The sequence below is a fragment of the Nyctereutes procyonoides genome, unplaced genomic scaffold (genome assembly GCF_905146905.1).
Source record: "Nyctereutes procyonoides isolate TBG_1078 unplaced genomic scaffold, NYPRO_anot_genome, whole genome shotgun sequence".
NCBI classification, from domain to species: Eukaryota; Metazoa; Chordata; class Mammalia; order Carnivora; family Canidae; genus Nyctereutes; species Nyctereutes procyonoides.
This window is the reverse complement of record NW_026575133.1, coordinates 13,942,154-13,955,356: the sequence shown is the minus strand read 5'-3', so window position 1 is coordinate 13,955,356 and position 13,203 is coordinate 13,942,154. Positions and strand designations below refer to the sequence as shown.

The 13,203-nt window shown below is 37.1% G+C and overlaps 1 protein-coding gene across 11 annotated transcripts in view; it reads right to left on the bottom strand.

Annotated features, from left to right (window-relative positions):
- The window catches only part of ADD3 (adducin 3), a 117,646-nt gene that overhangs the window by 15,793 nt on the left and 88,650 nt on the right, over positions 1–13,203 (bottom strand). For all 11 annotated transcript variants that reach the window (XM_055300098.1, XM_055300097.1, XM_055300108.1 and 8 more), the window contains one exon: positions 2,825–2,963. In XM_055300098.1, coding sequence (XP_055156073.1) covers positions 2,825–2,963 — 139 coding nt within the window. The remainder of the gene's footprint in view (positions 1–2,824; positions 2,964–13,203) is intronic.

Here is a 13,203-nt window from a genome sequence, read left to right as displayed (position 1 = left end):
CTGCCTGTAGCCCCTCTTCTTGTAAATCTATTTCACATAAAAGTCACCTTCTGCCTCACTGCTCCCCTGCTCAAAATTCTGCAGAAGCCCCAAACTTGAAGGCCTACGAGGGGCCAGGAAATCATGTAAGTGCCTAAACTGGGCCCCTGCTGCAGCCTGGAGGCCCCTAGAGAGGCTACAAGCTGAAGGGGCAGCCACCACTCTGCCATCAGCTGCTACCATGTGAGAATCTGAGTTCAAGGCAATCAGAACTTTTAAACAGAAGTCCCAAGTCGACACTCTAATATGAAATCTTCTCATTGTGAAATGTTGTGAACTAATTCAACAAAATAGCTTCAATATGTACACCATACAAAATAGTATAGTTTCTAATAAAATTTCAGAGGCAGCTATGAATCGCTCTCCCACTTTCCCTGCCAACTTTAACTTCTGCTTTCCATAGCACAACATAAATTTTCCAGCCAAACTGGCTGATTTCTATTCCCTGACCTCTGAACCATAAGACACAAATTTCCTGCTGCCATGCCTTTGTACATTCCAGCCAGCAACCTTGGCAGGTCAGCTCCCCTTTCCTGCTATGGTATCTAGGGCACTCACAGGATAGCTCCTCTTATTATTTTGGTCTTCCTTGACCAGTCTTCCTCTTCAAATTTTTGAAAATTTCTCTTTAGGCTGTTTTCTTCTCTGCCTATACCTTCTTGAATGATTATTTAATTGACGTACACAGCTTTGAGTAATACTCCTCTATGTCCATCTGCCAAGCCACTCCCTTAAGCTCTAGGACTGTATTTCCAACTGCTACAATGTCTTGGCAACTTTGGCATGCCTAAGGTTGAACTTCTCCATTTCCCAAGCCAAAGAGATCCCCAACTCTGAACATTCCTATTTTTGTCTAATAATACCACGGAACTTCCCAGTTAGTTCTTCACACAGAAACTACAGAGATCTTTCTATATCACTCTCTTGCTTAAAATGGCTTTTTTTAAAAAAAAGATTTTATTTATTTATTCATGAGAGACACACACAGAGAGAGGCAGAGACATAGGCAGAGGGAGAAGCAGACTCCCTTTGGGGAGCCTGATGTGAGACTCGGTCCTGGGACCCAGGATCACAACCTGAGCCAAAATGCAGATGCTCAACCACTGAGCCACCCAGGCAACCCTAAAACGGCTTTTCAAGATTAGAATACAATCCAGACTCTGGCTGCAGACTCTGGTTGGGAAACCTTCTGGCTGAAACCTAATTGAGGCTTTGCCTAGGTTTCTGACCTCACTTTGTTCTACTTGCCCCCCCCACCCAAACCATGCTCTTCAGATCATAATCTTTCATTTTTGTTCCTTGAAGAGACTGCCAAATTAATGCTAATCTTATTTCCATCTGACACCTGTATTTATTCTTTCTACCTGGAATATTTTCTCTCAATATTGGTATGGTTCGTTCTTTCTTACCATTCAGATTTCAGTGTAAATGTCACCTCTTCAGAGACTCTCCCTCATCACCCAATCAAAGGAGACACCTAGTTCTTCTATCAGATCACCATCTATTAATTATCTGCATGGGACTTCCTATTATCTGACCATTTTCTTAGCCTATTCTCTGTCTCCACAAGCACAGGAAAACTCTGTCCGTCTTATCACAGTATCCCTTATCTCTAACAGGGTGCTTGGAACGTTAACAGATACTCAATATTACAGAAAGAGCAAAACAAACCCAACCTTCAAATTTTTGTTTCTTCTCATACAATGTTTCTCCCAAGCTGGAAGAGTGATTTTAGAACTCACAGTTCTTCCCCTCTATCCCCACATCACTACATCACATTAAATCTGTTGCTAAGTTTTCTCTACTCTTTCTTGGCTATGCCTTTCTCATTGATCTCTTCCTTTTTGTACCCACACTCCTATTTTAGTTTAAGCACTTACACCTCACATCAAGACTCTTTCAAAAAATTTTTTTACCCAAATATGTATGTGCCAACATACTGGTCAGCTCTGAGTTCTATGAACATACCTTTAACCTAGCAAGTTTCCATCATCCCATCTCTTTTTATGCTATCCCTCTATTTGGAATGTACTTGAATTCACGGACTCCTACTTATAAATCTTTAACCAAAAAGAAACAAAGAAATGAAGAAATGAAGGAAGAGAAGGAAAATGAAAGAAAAAAGAGAAAAAGAAAATCCTTGACTCTGACATGAAGCAGTCCCTGACAGTACCTTCTGGCACTCCGTATCTGTTCGGGTATTGCAGTGAGTTCTGTACATATCTTGCTGAGATATAAAGTACTTAGAGTGTCCAGCTCACCAAACCGGTGCTCTTACCAAAGAGCTGTTAAATAAATAAAATGTCCTCACCCCTCTTTTATACCAAATTCTAACTACTCCATTCTCTAAAGCCTGGTTAATTCACACCTCTCTTTTTCCATAAAGTTTTTTCAGTCTACTTCAGCAGTAATAAGTCCCAACTCTGTGTTCATAGCATAAAGCCTTATAAAAGGTCATTAGACAATTTCTTATGAACTGCTTTGTAATTTTTCTTCTATAGTTACCTTGCAGTTTTAATCTTCTTTGCACTCATGGAATGTCTCAACTAAAATTACACACTTATCTAGGACAGGGCCCTTGTCTTATAACTATTTTATAGTCTCACAAAGTCTAGTAAATGCCTAGTTGATAAGAAAGGGTAACAGATTTCAACATTATGTTACTCTAAGTATTAGATGTTATAAACTTAAGAACTGAACCAGAGCAGAATATGTTGCCAGAGATGTACAGTGTTCAAAGTAGAGATAAAATTATAATTTTTTAAACTTTCCAAAACTGACGTACTAAGGGGAGGTGAAGTGAAGCCCGAGAAAGAATTGGCCATGATGTAATCTGCAATCTGCTGTAATGCCAGCAATCCAGTTGGGTTATGGCCTTTCTTCATCTGTTCTTGAATAAGGCATTCCAGGTCTTCCCGAAAGGCCTGAAACACACAAAATAACCACTAAGCACATACATCTCACTTGGAGCAGAACGATCCAAACATAACTTTCTCTATAATCAATCTTCTTCCCATCCCTCTCTTAAATAACCTTTCATCTTCACTATTTTAAAACAAATATAAAACACAAATAATAAAACACTGGAAGAAGCAGCATGCTTTCAGAGGAGGAAAAAGATCATTACGAATTCTTTTTTTTTTTCTTTAAAGTTTCTTAGTCTTTCAAGTTTTTTTTTAAAATTTTTATTTATTTATGATAGTCACAGAGAGAGAGAGAGAGAGGCAGAGACACAGGCAGACGGAGAAGCAGGCCCCATGCACCGGGGAGCCTGACGTGGGATTCGATCCCAGGTCTCCAGGATTGCGCCCTGGGCTAAAGGCAGGCACTAAACCGCCGCGCCACCCAGGGATCCCTATTACGAATTCTTAATCTCAAAGAAAATGAGCTATTATAACATCTACAATAGACAGCTATAGATGAAGCAACCCTGTTAACAATATGGAACTAGAGTACCAGGTATAGACTGATGCACAAAGAGAGCTATTCCTTGCTCAGCAGCCTCATTATCTATGTTAGGCTAGAGTCCCTATTTGAATAGGGGCAAGGCTCTAACTCCAGACTGCCTCATAGCAGAAATCTTCACTAAGACATACTAAGTATAATACAGCTTCCATTTTATGATTTCCATGGCAATTCCCTAGTTCCACAAACATTGAAAGCAAACTGATAAGAGTTGAGAACTGATTACACTCTTTCTGCAACACTGTGCTAAAGAAAGGACATTTTCCCCCCAACTCTGGGCACTATATGTTCTGTTCTGGAATTCTGCTGTATCTTTTCTTTTGGGGGCTTATGTGCATGTGTCGGAAACAGTGTTTATATAAATAAAAATTCTGAACATTAAGAGAAAACTCTTTATTCTAGTAACTCTTGAGTTGATAATATGATTCATCATCTGAAATCTTGCTCAATCCTTCACATTACTTGAAATAGCTCATTTTTTATTTCCGTAACACCCCACCAATACTTATTTTATTAAATTCATTATTCATTCTCTTGCTCAAGCCTTTTTTCATTCACTTTAAACATGAAAGCTCTTGCAATATAAATCCTCTAAATCTTGATCTTGGTTACATGCAAAGCAGAATGCCTGCCAGATATTAAACTCGATTTCCCCCCACTTCACCTAAGAGGGAGAAGGCATAAAACTGCTTTGGAATCACTACCTCCAAGAGAAGTACATATGAATACCTTGGAGATCACTGAAGTAATCTTTATCAGAGGGGTGAATTTCCTTTGAGTCACCAACAGTAGCCTTCCTTGTAAGGACGGGAATAAGATCTCCTGGAGTCCCTGCTTAGATGTAGCCTTGCTTAGAGAATGGCTGAATAACGCAGAGGTTTTCAGAAAGGATTTTTTAAAAATTTTATTTATTTACTCATGAGAGACAGAAAGACAGAGAGAGACAGAGAGGCACACACAGGCAGAGGGAGAAGCAGGCTCCATGCAGGGAGCCCGACGTGGGACTCGATCCCGGGTCTCCAGGATCACGTCCTGGGCTGAAGGCAGTGCTAAACCACTGAGCCACCAAGGCTGCCCTTCAGAAAGGATTTCTTAAAAAAAAAAAGGGGGGGGGGGAATAGGAGCGCATAGTAGGAAGGAGGAATGTGGTTTGAGGCTATGAGGTTGCAGATATTAGGACCAGTCCTGACTTAATGATTATGTTGCTTTTAGAACAAGTTGAGAGGTATCTGTGATGTGAACTGAAAGAGCTGAGTGCTACCAGTTGTAATCTTAGGAGCTCAACCATGGGGCACCACAGAACACCCTAAATGAGCTTAGCCCAGGAAGAGGGAGGTCATCCTTCCCTAATGCACCAGGGTGGCCTGAACAGGCATGTCGGTCAACAGTGAACCTGCATCTTCCACTGGACAGGATAAGACTAGTTTTCAACACCACTACCACATGCAGGGAGGTACAGTGGCTATGATGGACTGTATGGACTTTAGCATGACTCACATATGCACATGCACACATATGTACATACCATCTCTTGAATACAGAAGTCATTGATGAACCCTTTTGGACTAAGCCACTAAAGTTCTTGGGACAACTTAGAGGGGAGTAGAAATTCCAAGAGAAAAATGCTGTACTTTCTAATACAGCAGGTGGATGTTTGAAGGATTAATTTAAAAAATACTAGTGACAGGGGCACCTGAGTGGCACAGTTAGGTATCCAACTCTTGGTTTCCGCTAAGGTTGTGATCTGAGGGTCGTGAAATCAAGCCCCATGTCAGGCTCTGTGCTCAGCAGAGAGTCTGCTTGAGATTTTCTCTCCTTCCTCTGCCCCTCCCACTCGTGTTTGCTTGCTTGCTCTCTCTCTGTCTGTAAAATAAATAAATAAATCTTTAAAAAAATAATGGTGACCATATTTGAATTCTGAGTTCATGGACCAGTTTATACCATGGTTTTTCTTTTACAAATTTGAGGCTTGTTAAATGTTAATCATCAGCACAATTATACAAATTCTAAACATTAATTCCATTGCCTGTATCTACTCCATTTTAAATATATTATTTAAACCAGAGAAACTATCCTATAAAATATCCTCTACAAAGAAACATTACACTAATCAGAAGTCTCCATTAATAAATTTCCAAGACTTAGTGAACATAAAATGGTTGTGAGCAAGAGTATTTTTACTTTATTTAAGGCTGAAAAGAAAAGAATCTTCCAGATATACTCATTTATCTTTATAGAAACTATAGAAAACTTTTGAATACCTAGCAATGGGGCAGTCTACTCTTCTGAAACTTTATCTTCCCTTCAAAACCAAATTTTATTTAAACTTTCTTCAGCTGAAAGCAGCTTTAATCAAGATTCTTTCATTCAGTTAGAAAAAAAAATGATACCTACAATGTGTACCACTCATTATTTACATTGTAATAGCTCTGAGAAATGGGAAGCATTTTATTGAATGCCCCACCTCATATTGTTCCAAGAAGAATTTAAGGTAGATTTCATAGATTAAAACTATACAAAAATAGTTTAGAAAAATTAAGCTAAAGAGAAGAAGTAAGCATAGAAGGTTAGTCAGAGCCAGGATGAGGTTAAGATACAAAGTACATGCTATAAAACTGTAGACATTGGCCAAATTTTATCTAAACTTTCAAGCAGCCAACATAAATTAAGATAATCTGCTCAATTATGCTGATATACAATAGTTTTAAGATTAAAAACCAACCAGATGTTCAAGAGAATCACAACTATTTATGAACTGATGAAATGCTTCTGCTGGGTGGGATGAGAAAGCTAAATATGAAAGGTTGAAAAATTTGTTCAAGGCAGTAAATGTCCAAGGCACAAACTCAGGTCAAACGCTATTTTCATCAGTAAAAATGCTTTTTCCACTTTCATACATCCCACAATATGGTGATCATCATCCTAAAGCTTTGGGATGATCCATGGTGTCACAGAATGATGTATAAGCCCTCTAAAATCAATTAAGAGAAAAATATTAATTTCCCCTTTAAGGCTAGTAAATAGCTTCCACACAGTATAGGAAAATAATTTTCAAAATAAATGAAATTTCCCAGCCTTTTTATACACTTGAAAGTGCTTCAACATATAAGAATTCTTCTATAACCAAAGATTTAGTATTTTTTGCCAGGAACATTTATAATTCATTTTTAATGTTTCAAATATTTTGAAATATTATTCAGATAATTACCTAAGTCATAAAACAATATAGAAACTAATGATACAAAATTATTTAAGCTGGTTTTAAAAATTTATCTATAAACATATTAAGCTTGAAAATATTGTATTAAAAGAATAAAAATTTATCTTTATGATAACAGTTAATCATGTTCCTACTAAAATCCAATGTTAATAAAATAGTCCTTTATTATTTTAGGACTTTCTAAGTCCTAAAATTTTCACAACAAAGTCCTGAGGATAGGCAATGAATGATTTGCTCAAGGCTGCATAGCTAATAAATAAACAGAGTCAAGATTGAAATCTGGAACTCTGCTGGGCACAGGATCTTTCCTTAATTTATAGGAGATGGGTTGTATCACTGAAACCAAATACAACTAATTAAAGCAGCAGGTATGTTGTGATCAGAAATACAGAGTAAACTTCTTAGGCTAGATTACAGCATTATTTTGCAATGGAGGAAAAAATTTTAAAGCAGCAGATTATGATGATACTTGCCCTCCTACAGCTAGGAATTCTCCCAACAAAGTAGAATGAAAAGCTAACTTATACACAGGGCAGTAAAATCATATGCTGGGCTTCTAAAGTCACACTGAATCAACAATTCTCTAGAGTGTCCACTAAAGAAGAGTCAGGTTAAAAGACCATGGGACGCCTGGATGGCTCAACAGTTGAGTGTCTGCCTTCGGCTCAGGGTGTGATCCTGAGTCCAGGGATCGAGTCCACATCAGGCTCCCCAAGGGAGTCTGCTTCTCCCTCTGCCTAGTCTCTGCCTCTCTCTCTCTGCATCTCTCATGAATACATAAAATCTTTGGGAAAAAAAAAAAAAAAGACCAAACAGCATATATATAGAGAGAGAGCAGAAAAGAGGAGGTCATGGGAGTTTTTACACCTTCAAAGCATGAATACATGAATGTGAATAAGCCCGACTACCCACAGGATGATAAATTCTTTGTGACCTTCTAGAAACCAAAATATAGTCTAAGGGAATTATGATTACATAATCTTCCAAGTGTTGTCATAAAATGCTTTAAATCAGCAATATTGTATACAACTTATCCATACAATTTTCACAAAAATACTTGCCTACTATGTGCTAGGCACTGCACAACTTGCTTTTATGTTATTTAGTTGTCACAACAACCCCACAAGGTTCATTTTACCAACAAGGAAACCGAAGCTCAAGTTAAGTGAGTTTCCTAAGTCACATAGCTAATATGTGGTGGTGAACCCATATCCAAGACAAGCACCATGTGCATATATGTATGTTTAAAAACATTCCTATAAACAGATTAAAACTGGAAGTGAGAAAATAGGCTGACTCCTATAAGGTCAAGATAGTCTGGTACTCCAGAATCTCTATAATTCATCTTGTGACTTTTTAGCTATATCTACTGTACTTCCTTATGCTCCAGGTTAGCTTATGAGGTTTGCTCACCACTCTCTGATCACAATCTGTACTTCTTCTATCCCTGCTCACTCTATTTCATCAAAGGGAAATGCTGGCTTCCTCTGGTCCTTTACCTATCAGTTTTCAGTCTTTATCACACTCATCTTAAATGCCACCTTCTTCTTGGAGTCTCTCCTTTAATCACCCCAATTAGGTGGGATCTCAATTTCTTTTCTCTCCCACCTGCCCTAAATTCTTTTAACATTTGCCTTTACTATACTTAGAGTACCTGTCATATGACTGTGATTTGCTTTTCCCACTCTACTGCACCATGATATGGGATGTTGGGGCTATTGACTCTCACACTTCTAGAGCTTCCTTCATCTTTCAGTGCTCAATGAATAAAATTTTCCTTTTCTTTTCCTAAAACATAAGGAAAGAAAATAAAGAATCTGATCTCAATCTTGACTGAGTTAATGATAGCAAAATCCATCTCATAGGTTTTCAGCACTGGAATTTGGGGCTCTAGAAAACGATCTTAAAAGTCTGTTACTTGAATAAGAAATTCTTCCTGTGTAGTTAGGTCTGTCCATCATCTAATGGGAGAAATTCATCTTTTTTAATAAGAAATGAGTCTTCACTGACTTACAAATTTTTGAAAAGTCATTTAATTCTTCAACTCAAACAAAATTCTGCTTGAAAACTTGGTTTGTCTCCAGAGCATTATAGTTTGGACAGCTCTCTCATTAAACACATGTCTAAAACAGTATGGTAAAAAAAAAAAAAATCACTAGATGAAAAACAGAATGTTTAAGTTAAAAGAGGGTGTCTTAAAAGCCCTATCTGAATCTTATACCTTTTTATTTTATATATGGTCAATAGTGAGGTAGCAATCCTATAAATGCGGAATTCATAAGGTATGGATAAAAATAAATAGGATTATAAAAACATGAAAGATGTGGAAACCTGAGATTCATGTAGGTGAGAGTGTACTTAAGTACATACATATTCATGTATACTAAAAACCAAAGGCAGAATTTTCTTGAAGTATCAGACCCTAGCTTCTGTATCTAGGATCCGGGCTTTCAGGAGAAAGGGGTATTAGATGAAAGGTGTTGTAAATCACAGAAAAGAGGGGAGGAAAAATCACAGAAAAGAGGGGAGGAAAAATCACAGAAAAGAGGACCAATTTGATAAAAGAAACTGAACTGATGCAATTATTTCAATTAAGGCTTTAAGAAAAAAAAAGAAAAGAAAATCACATAGGCTGATTTCTAAGTAATGTTTATCTTCTGGACATCAAGTAACAGAATACTGATAAATTTCACAGATACATTTTAAATAGTAATATCTGGATGTTCTACTTCATAATAATTACTAGAGAAAAAAGTTGGAGCAAAAAGAAAAAAGATTACAGACTTGTCTCCCAACGCATCCTGCAATTATATTATTAGATCTCTCCCAAGCGTGATTAGGAGAGTATCAAACTTACTTAGAATTTCTCCATTAAGAAATGTATTCATTTGGAAATAGATTACCACTGGTCCTGTCGAAAGGAGAAAAAACAAATAAACCAAATTTTCTTCTGGATGGTCTTTGTCCTCTGCCTAAGTCTTAATATGAAGCTAAGGGCTGGAATAATAGCTTTTCTTGAAGCTTGTTTATAATAAAAATGCAAACAAAATCAATGAATTCTTGTATCTTACAGTTCCAAAATGATCAGATAAATCATGGTGGTTTTGATCAACTAATCTAATTAAGGTGCCCTCAACTTTTTTTCATTAGAGAGTGAGGGAAGGAAGGACAGAGGGAGGACAAAGAAAGAGAATCTTAAGCTGGCATGGAACCTAATGCAGGGCTCAATCTCACAACCCCGAGATCACGACCTGAGCTGAAATTGAGAGTTCAGCCGCTTAACTGAGCCAACCAGGCGTCCCATCACCACCCTGGTAACATGTTAGGCCTTACTTACAGCAATACTCTAAAAGGTGAAGTTTCTCCTATCTTCAAAGTAAGCTTGTAGCATTACACATATTGCCCTGTTATTAAGAAGTGTCAATGTGCCTGATGTATCACCACGTATATAATCCTGTTGTTCTATCCTTCGGAGTACCATTGCACACTTCTATCAACCAGTCTAAACTGCTTCTCTTAACAGTAAGGTTTAAGAACACTGATTCTTCTTCTGAAATCCACCAAATGTTTTCCATATTAAGTTGTCAAGTTCAGCAGGAGCCTGATGGACAACATTCAAATGTTTAATGACTCCAAGCCCACCCAGCTATTCATATATCCATCCATCTACATAGAACTTTATTAAATATCTACTATGCACAATGTCCTAGTTTTTCAACTTGCATGCTTCCTTAAGATTGGTGAAGAATCATTTAATTCCAACAGTTTGCCCTGGACACTTCATTGTGAGATAAGGGGGTTAATGATAACCTAGGGTATCTGTAGACATATATATGAGGAGTGTATTGGTCAAAAAAAAACCTTGTCGATTCTCCCTAGTATATTAATGTGATCTCTAGCTAAACCTAGTTTACTTACCAGTGCTTAATTTCTAAGACAAATACTGTATTAAATAAAAACATTTATGTATATATATATATATAAATAGATGACCAAAAGATTAAATTCCTAGAAAGAACTAATAAAGTAATACTTGGGAGTCTGGATGAGACATACTTTTATTTTCTTAGCTCAAGGCAATAAGGTACTGTGTTTGTCATCCAAATTTACAGACACCAAAATATCTTATGATTGAAAACTCTTCTTGTGTTGGTTACATTAACCTAAGCAACAGAATTTGAAGATGAATAAAGCAATAATAATATACGGGTAGAGTTTTTTCATTGTTACTGAATGCTTTAAGTGGTACAGGCTATTGGTTAAGAGTGTGAGGTTTAGAGTTTACATTCAGAGACCACCATTTAAACTTGTAAAAACTTCAGCAAGTTATCTAATACCTCTAAGTTTCAGTTTATTGATCTGTAAACTAGAGATATTAATACTTATTTTGATTGAGTTGTTTTGAGGATTAAACAGGATTTGATACATAACAGGTGCCCATAATAAGTATTAATTAAGTATTAAGGGGCTTATTTTTTTTTATTAAGGGGCTTAAAAAGAAGTATTATACTTTGTTTTTATTAGTTTCTCTATTTTCCTTCTCAGGTAATCAACATTTTAAATAGAAGGCTTATAAACTCTTTTCCTATAAGAATTAGTAATATCTTTGATTTTGATCTTTACTGGTTATGCGTTCTAACAAGAGTAAACCGCAATATTCATAGGAGACCCACATAAGTTTTAAGAGAATTGTATTAGCAAAAATACCACAAGCTCAGGCATAAAGGAATAAAGATAATTCCAAAAGAAAATAAATCTTTGAAACTCGAAACCTCTACAAGAAGGAAGTTCACTGAAAAAAAAAGAAAAAGAAAGAAACACAACAACATAGGCTACCATTCAAAAAAAGGAAAGATGATTCAGGAGGTAGAACGAAAAGTCCAGAAGGCAGAGCCACTAGCTAGAGTGACTCTCTAGAAATAGAAGGACTGGGTCTCCATCAAGGGAACTTCCAAACATTTGCTTAGATAGATTCCACAATTACTATGGACCAGTTATTCCTTTGTACCTCTAAATTCCCCCTTTTGAGTAGGAATATCTATATAGCAATTATCTTTGCCTACCCCAGCACTGCCTGTGTGTGAGAGCAGATAACTTGTCCCTTTAGTTCTCAGGTGTCTAGACTGAGAGGAACTGTACTAAAGGAGCTCCACTTAAGAAATCACACTGAGGAGCATCATCTGCAGCTGGAACAGAGGTAGACTGAATTCTAAGATTCTGGATTCAGGTAAATACTGTAATGAGATGAGTCTTTTGCAGGGGTGTTAGGAGAGAGTGAATGCATTTTGCATGTGGAAGGAGGGTAAATAAATTGTGACAGACTACAGTGCTTTTAAACTAAATTGTGATCAAAGTAGACAATCCTCCCTTTAAAAGGAGAATCTTAATTCCTCTCTCCATGTGTATGAGCTGAAGTTAGTGATTCACTTCTGACTACAACTGGAAGGGATGGTGTTTAATGTCTAAGATTCAGTCATAAATTGCACTACAGACTTCTGGTTCTCTCTCAGATACATGCTCTGGAGAACACTTAAACTGCCTCAGGTAAAGGTCTACAGGGCCAGGAATTATGGCCTTTTGCCAAAACCCATGTGAGTGACCCATCTCAAGAGCGGAAACCTCCAGGCCAGTCAAGTCCTCAAATGACAGCAGCCCTGGATGATGTCTTGACTGCAACTTCAGCTAAGCTGCTCCTGAATTCCTGATCCACAGAAACGATGAGATAATAGAAGTTTGTTGTTTTAAGCTGTTAAGTTTTTGGGTAACTTGTTATTTAACAGTAGATACTAATACAGGTCACCATGGGTTATTTCCTTGGGTGAAGTTTGTTGTCTTAAATTTGAAAACTGTGGGATCCCTGGGTGGCACAGCGGTTTAGCGCCTGCCTTTGGCCCAGGGCGCGATCCTGGAGACCCGGGATTGAATCCCACGTCAGGCTCCCGGTGCATGGAGCCTGCTTCTCCCTCTGCCTATGTCTCTGCCTCTCTCTCTCTCTGTGTGACTATCATAAATAAATAAATAAATAAAAGAAAATTAAAAAAAAATTTGAGAACTGTTATCCCAAAATAGGAAGACAAAATGTATACATTTATTCTAAGTCACAAGTGAAATTTTAAATTCCCTACCAAAGATCTAGGGAAAAAAATGATCAATCCACAATTCTTTTAAGTCATCTTTGTTCCTCTCTGGATTGAAAATTACCACTCCTGCTAAATGAATATGGAAATGATAATCTTTATGTCTAATTTTTCCTATTATTTCATTAAGCTCCGTAGGACATGTGAGATTGATACCTCTAGCCAATTTACAAATGGAAATACATAAGTATAAAAAAATCAGAGCATCTACTCAAAGTTATGCTGTCATTATTTAATGGGGAAATTAAATGAAAACCCTTGCATAGAAATGCTGCTTAGTACATTTTCCTTTTAAACTCTATAGTTAAAACTGGATGGTCCTTTTTGGAGTACTTTTTTTTT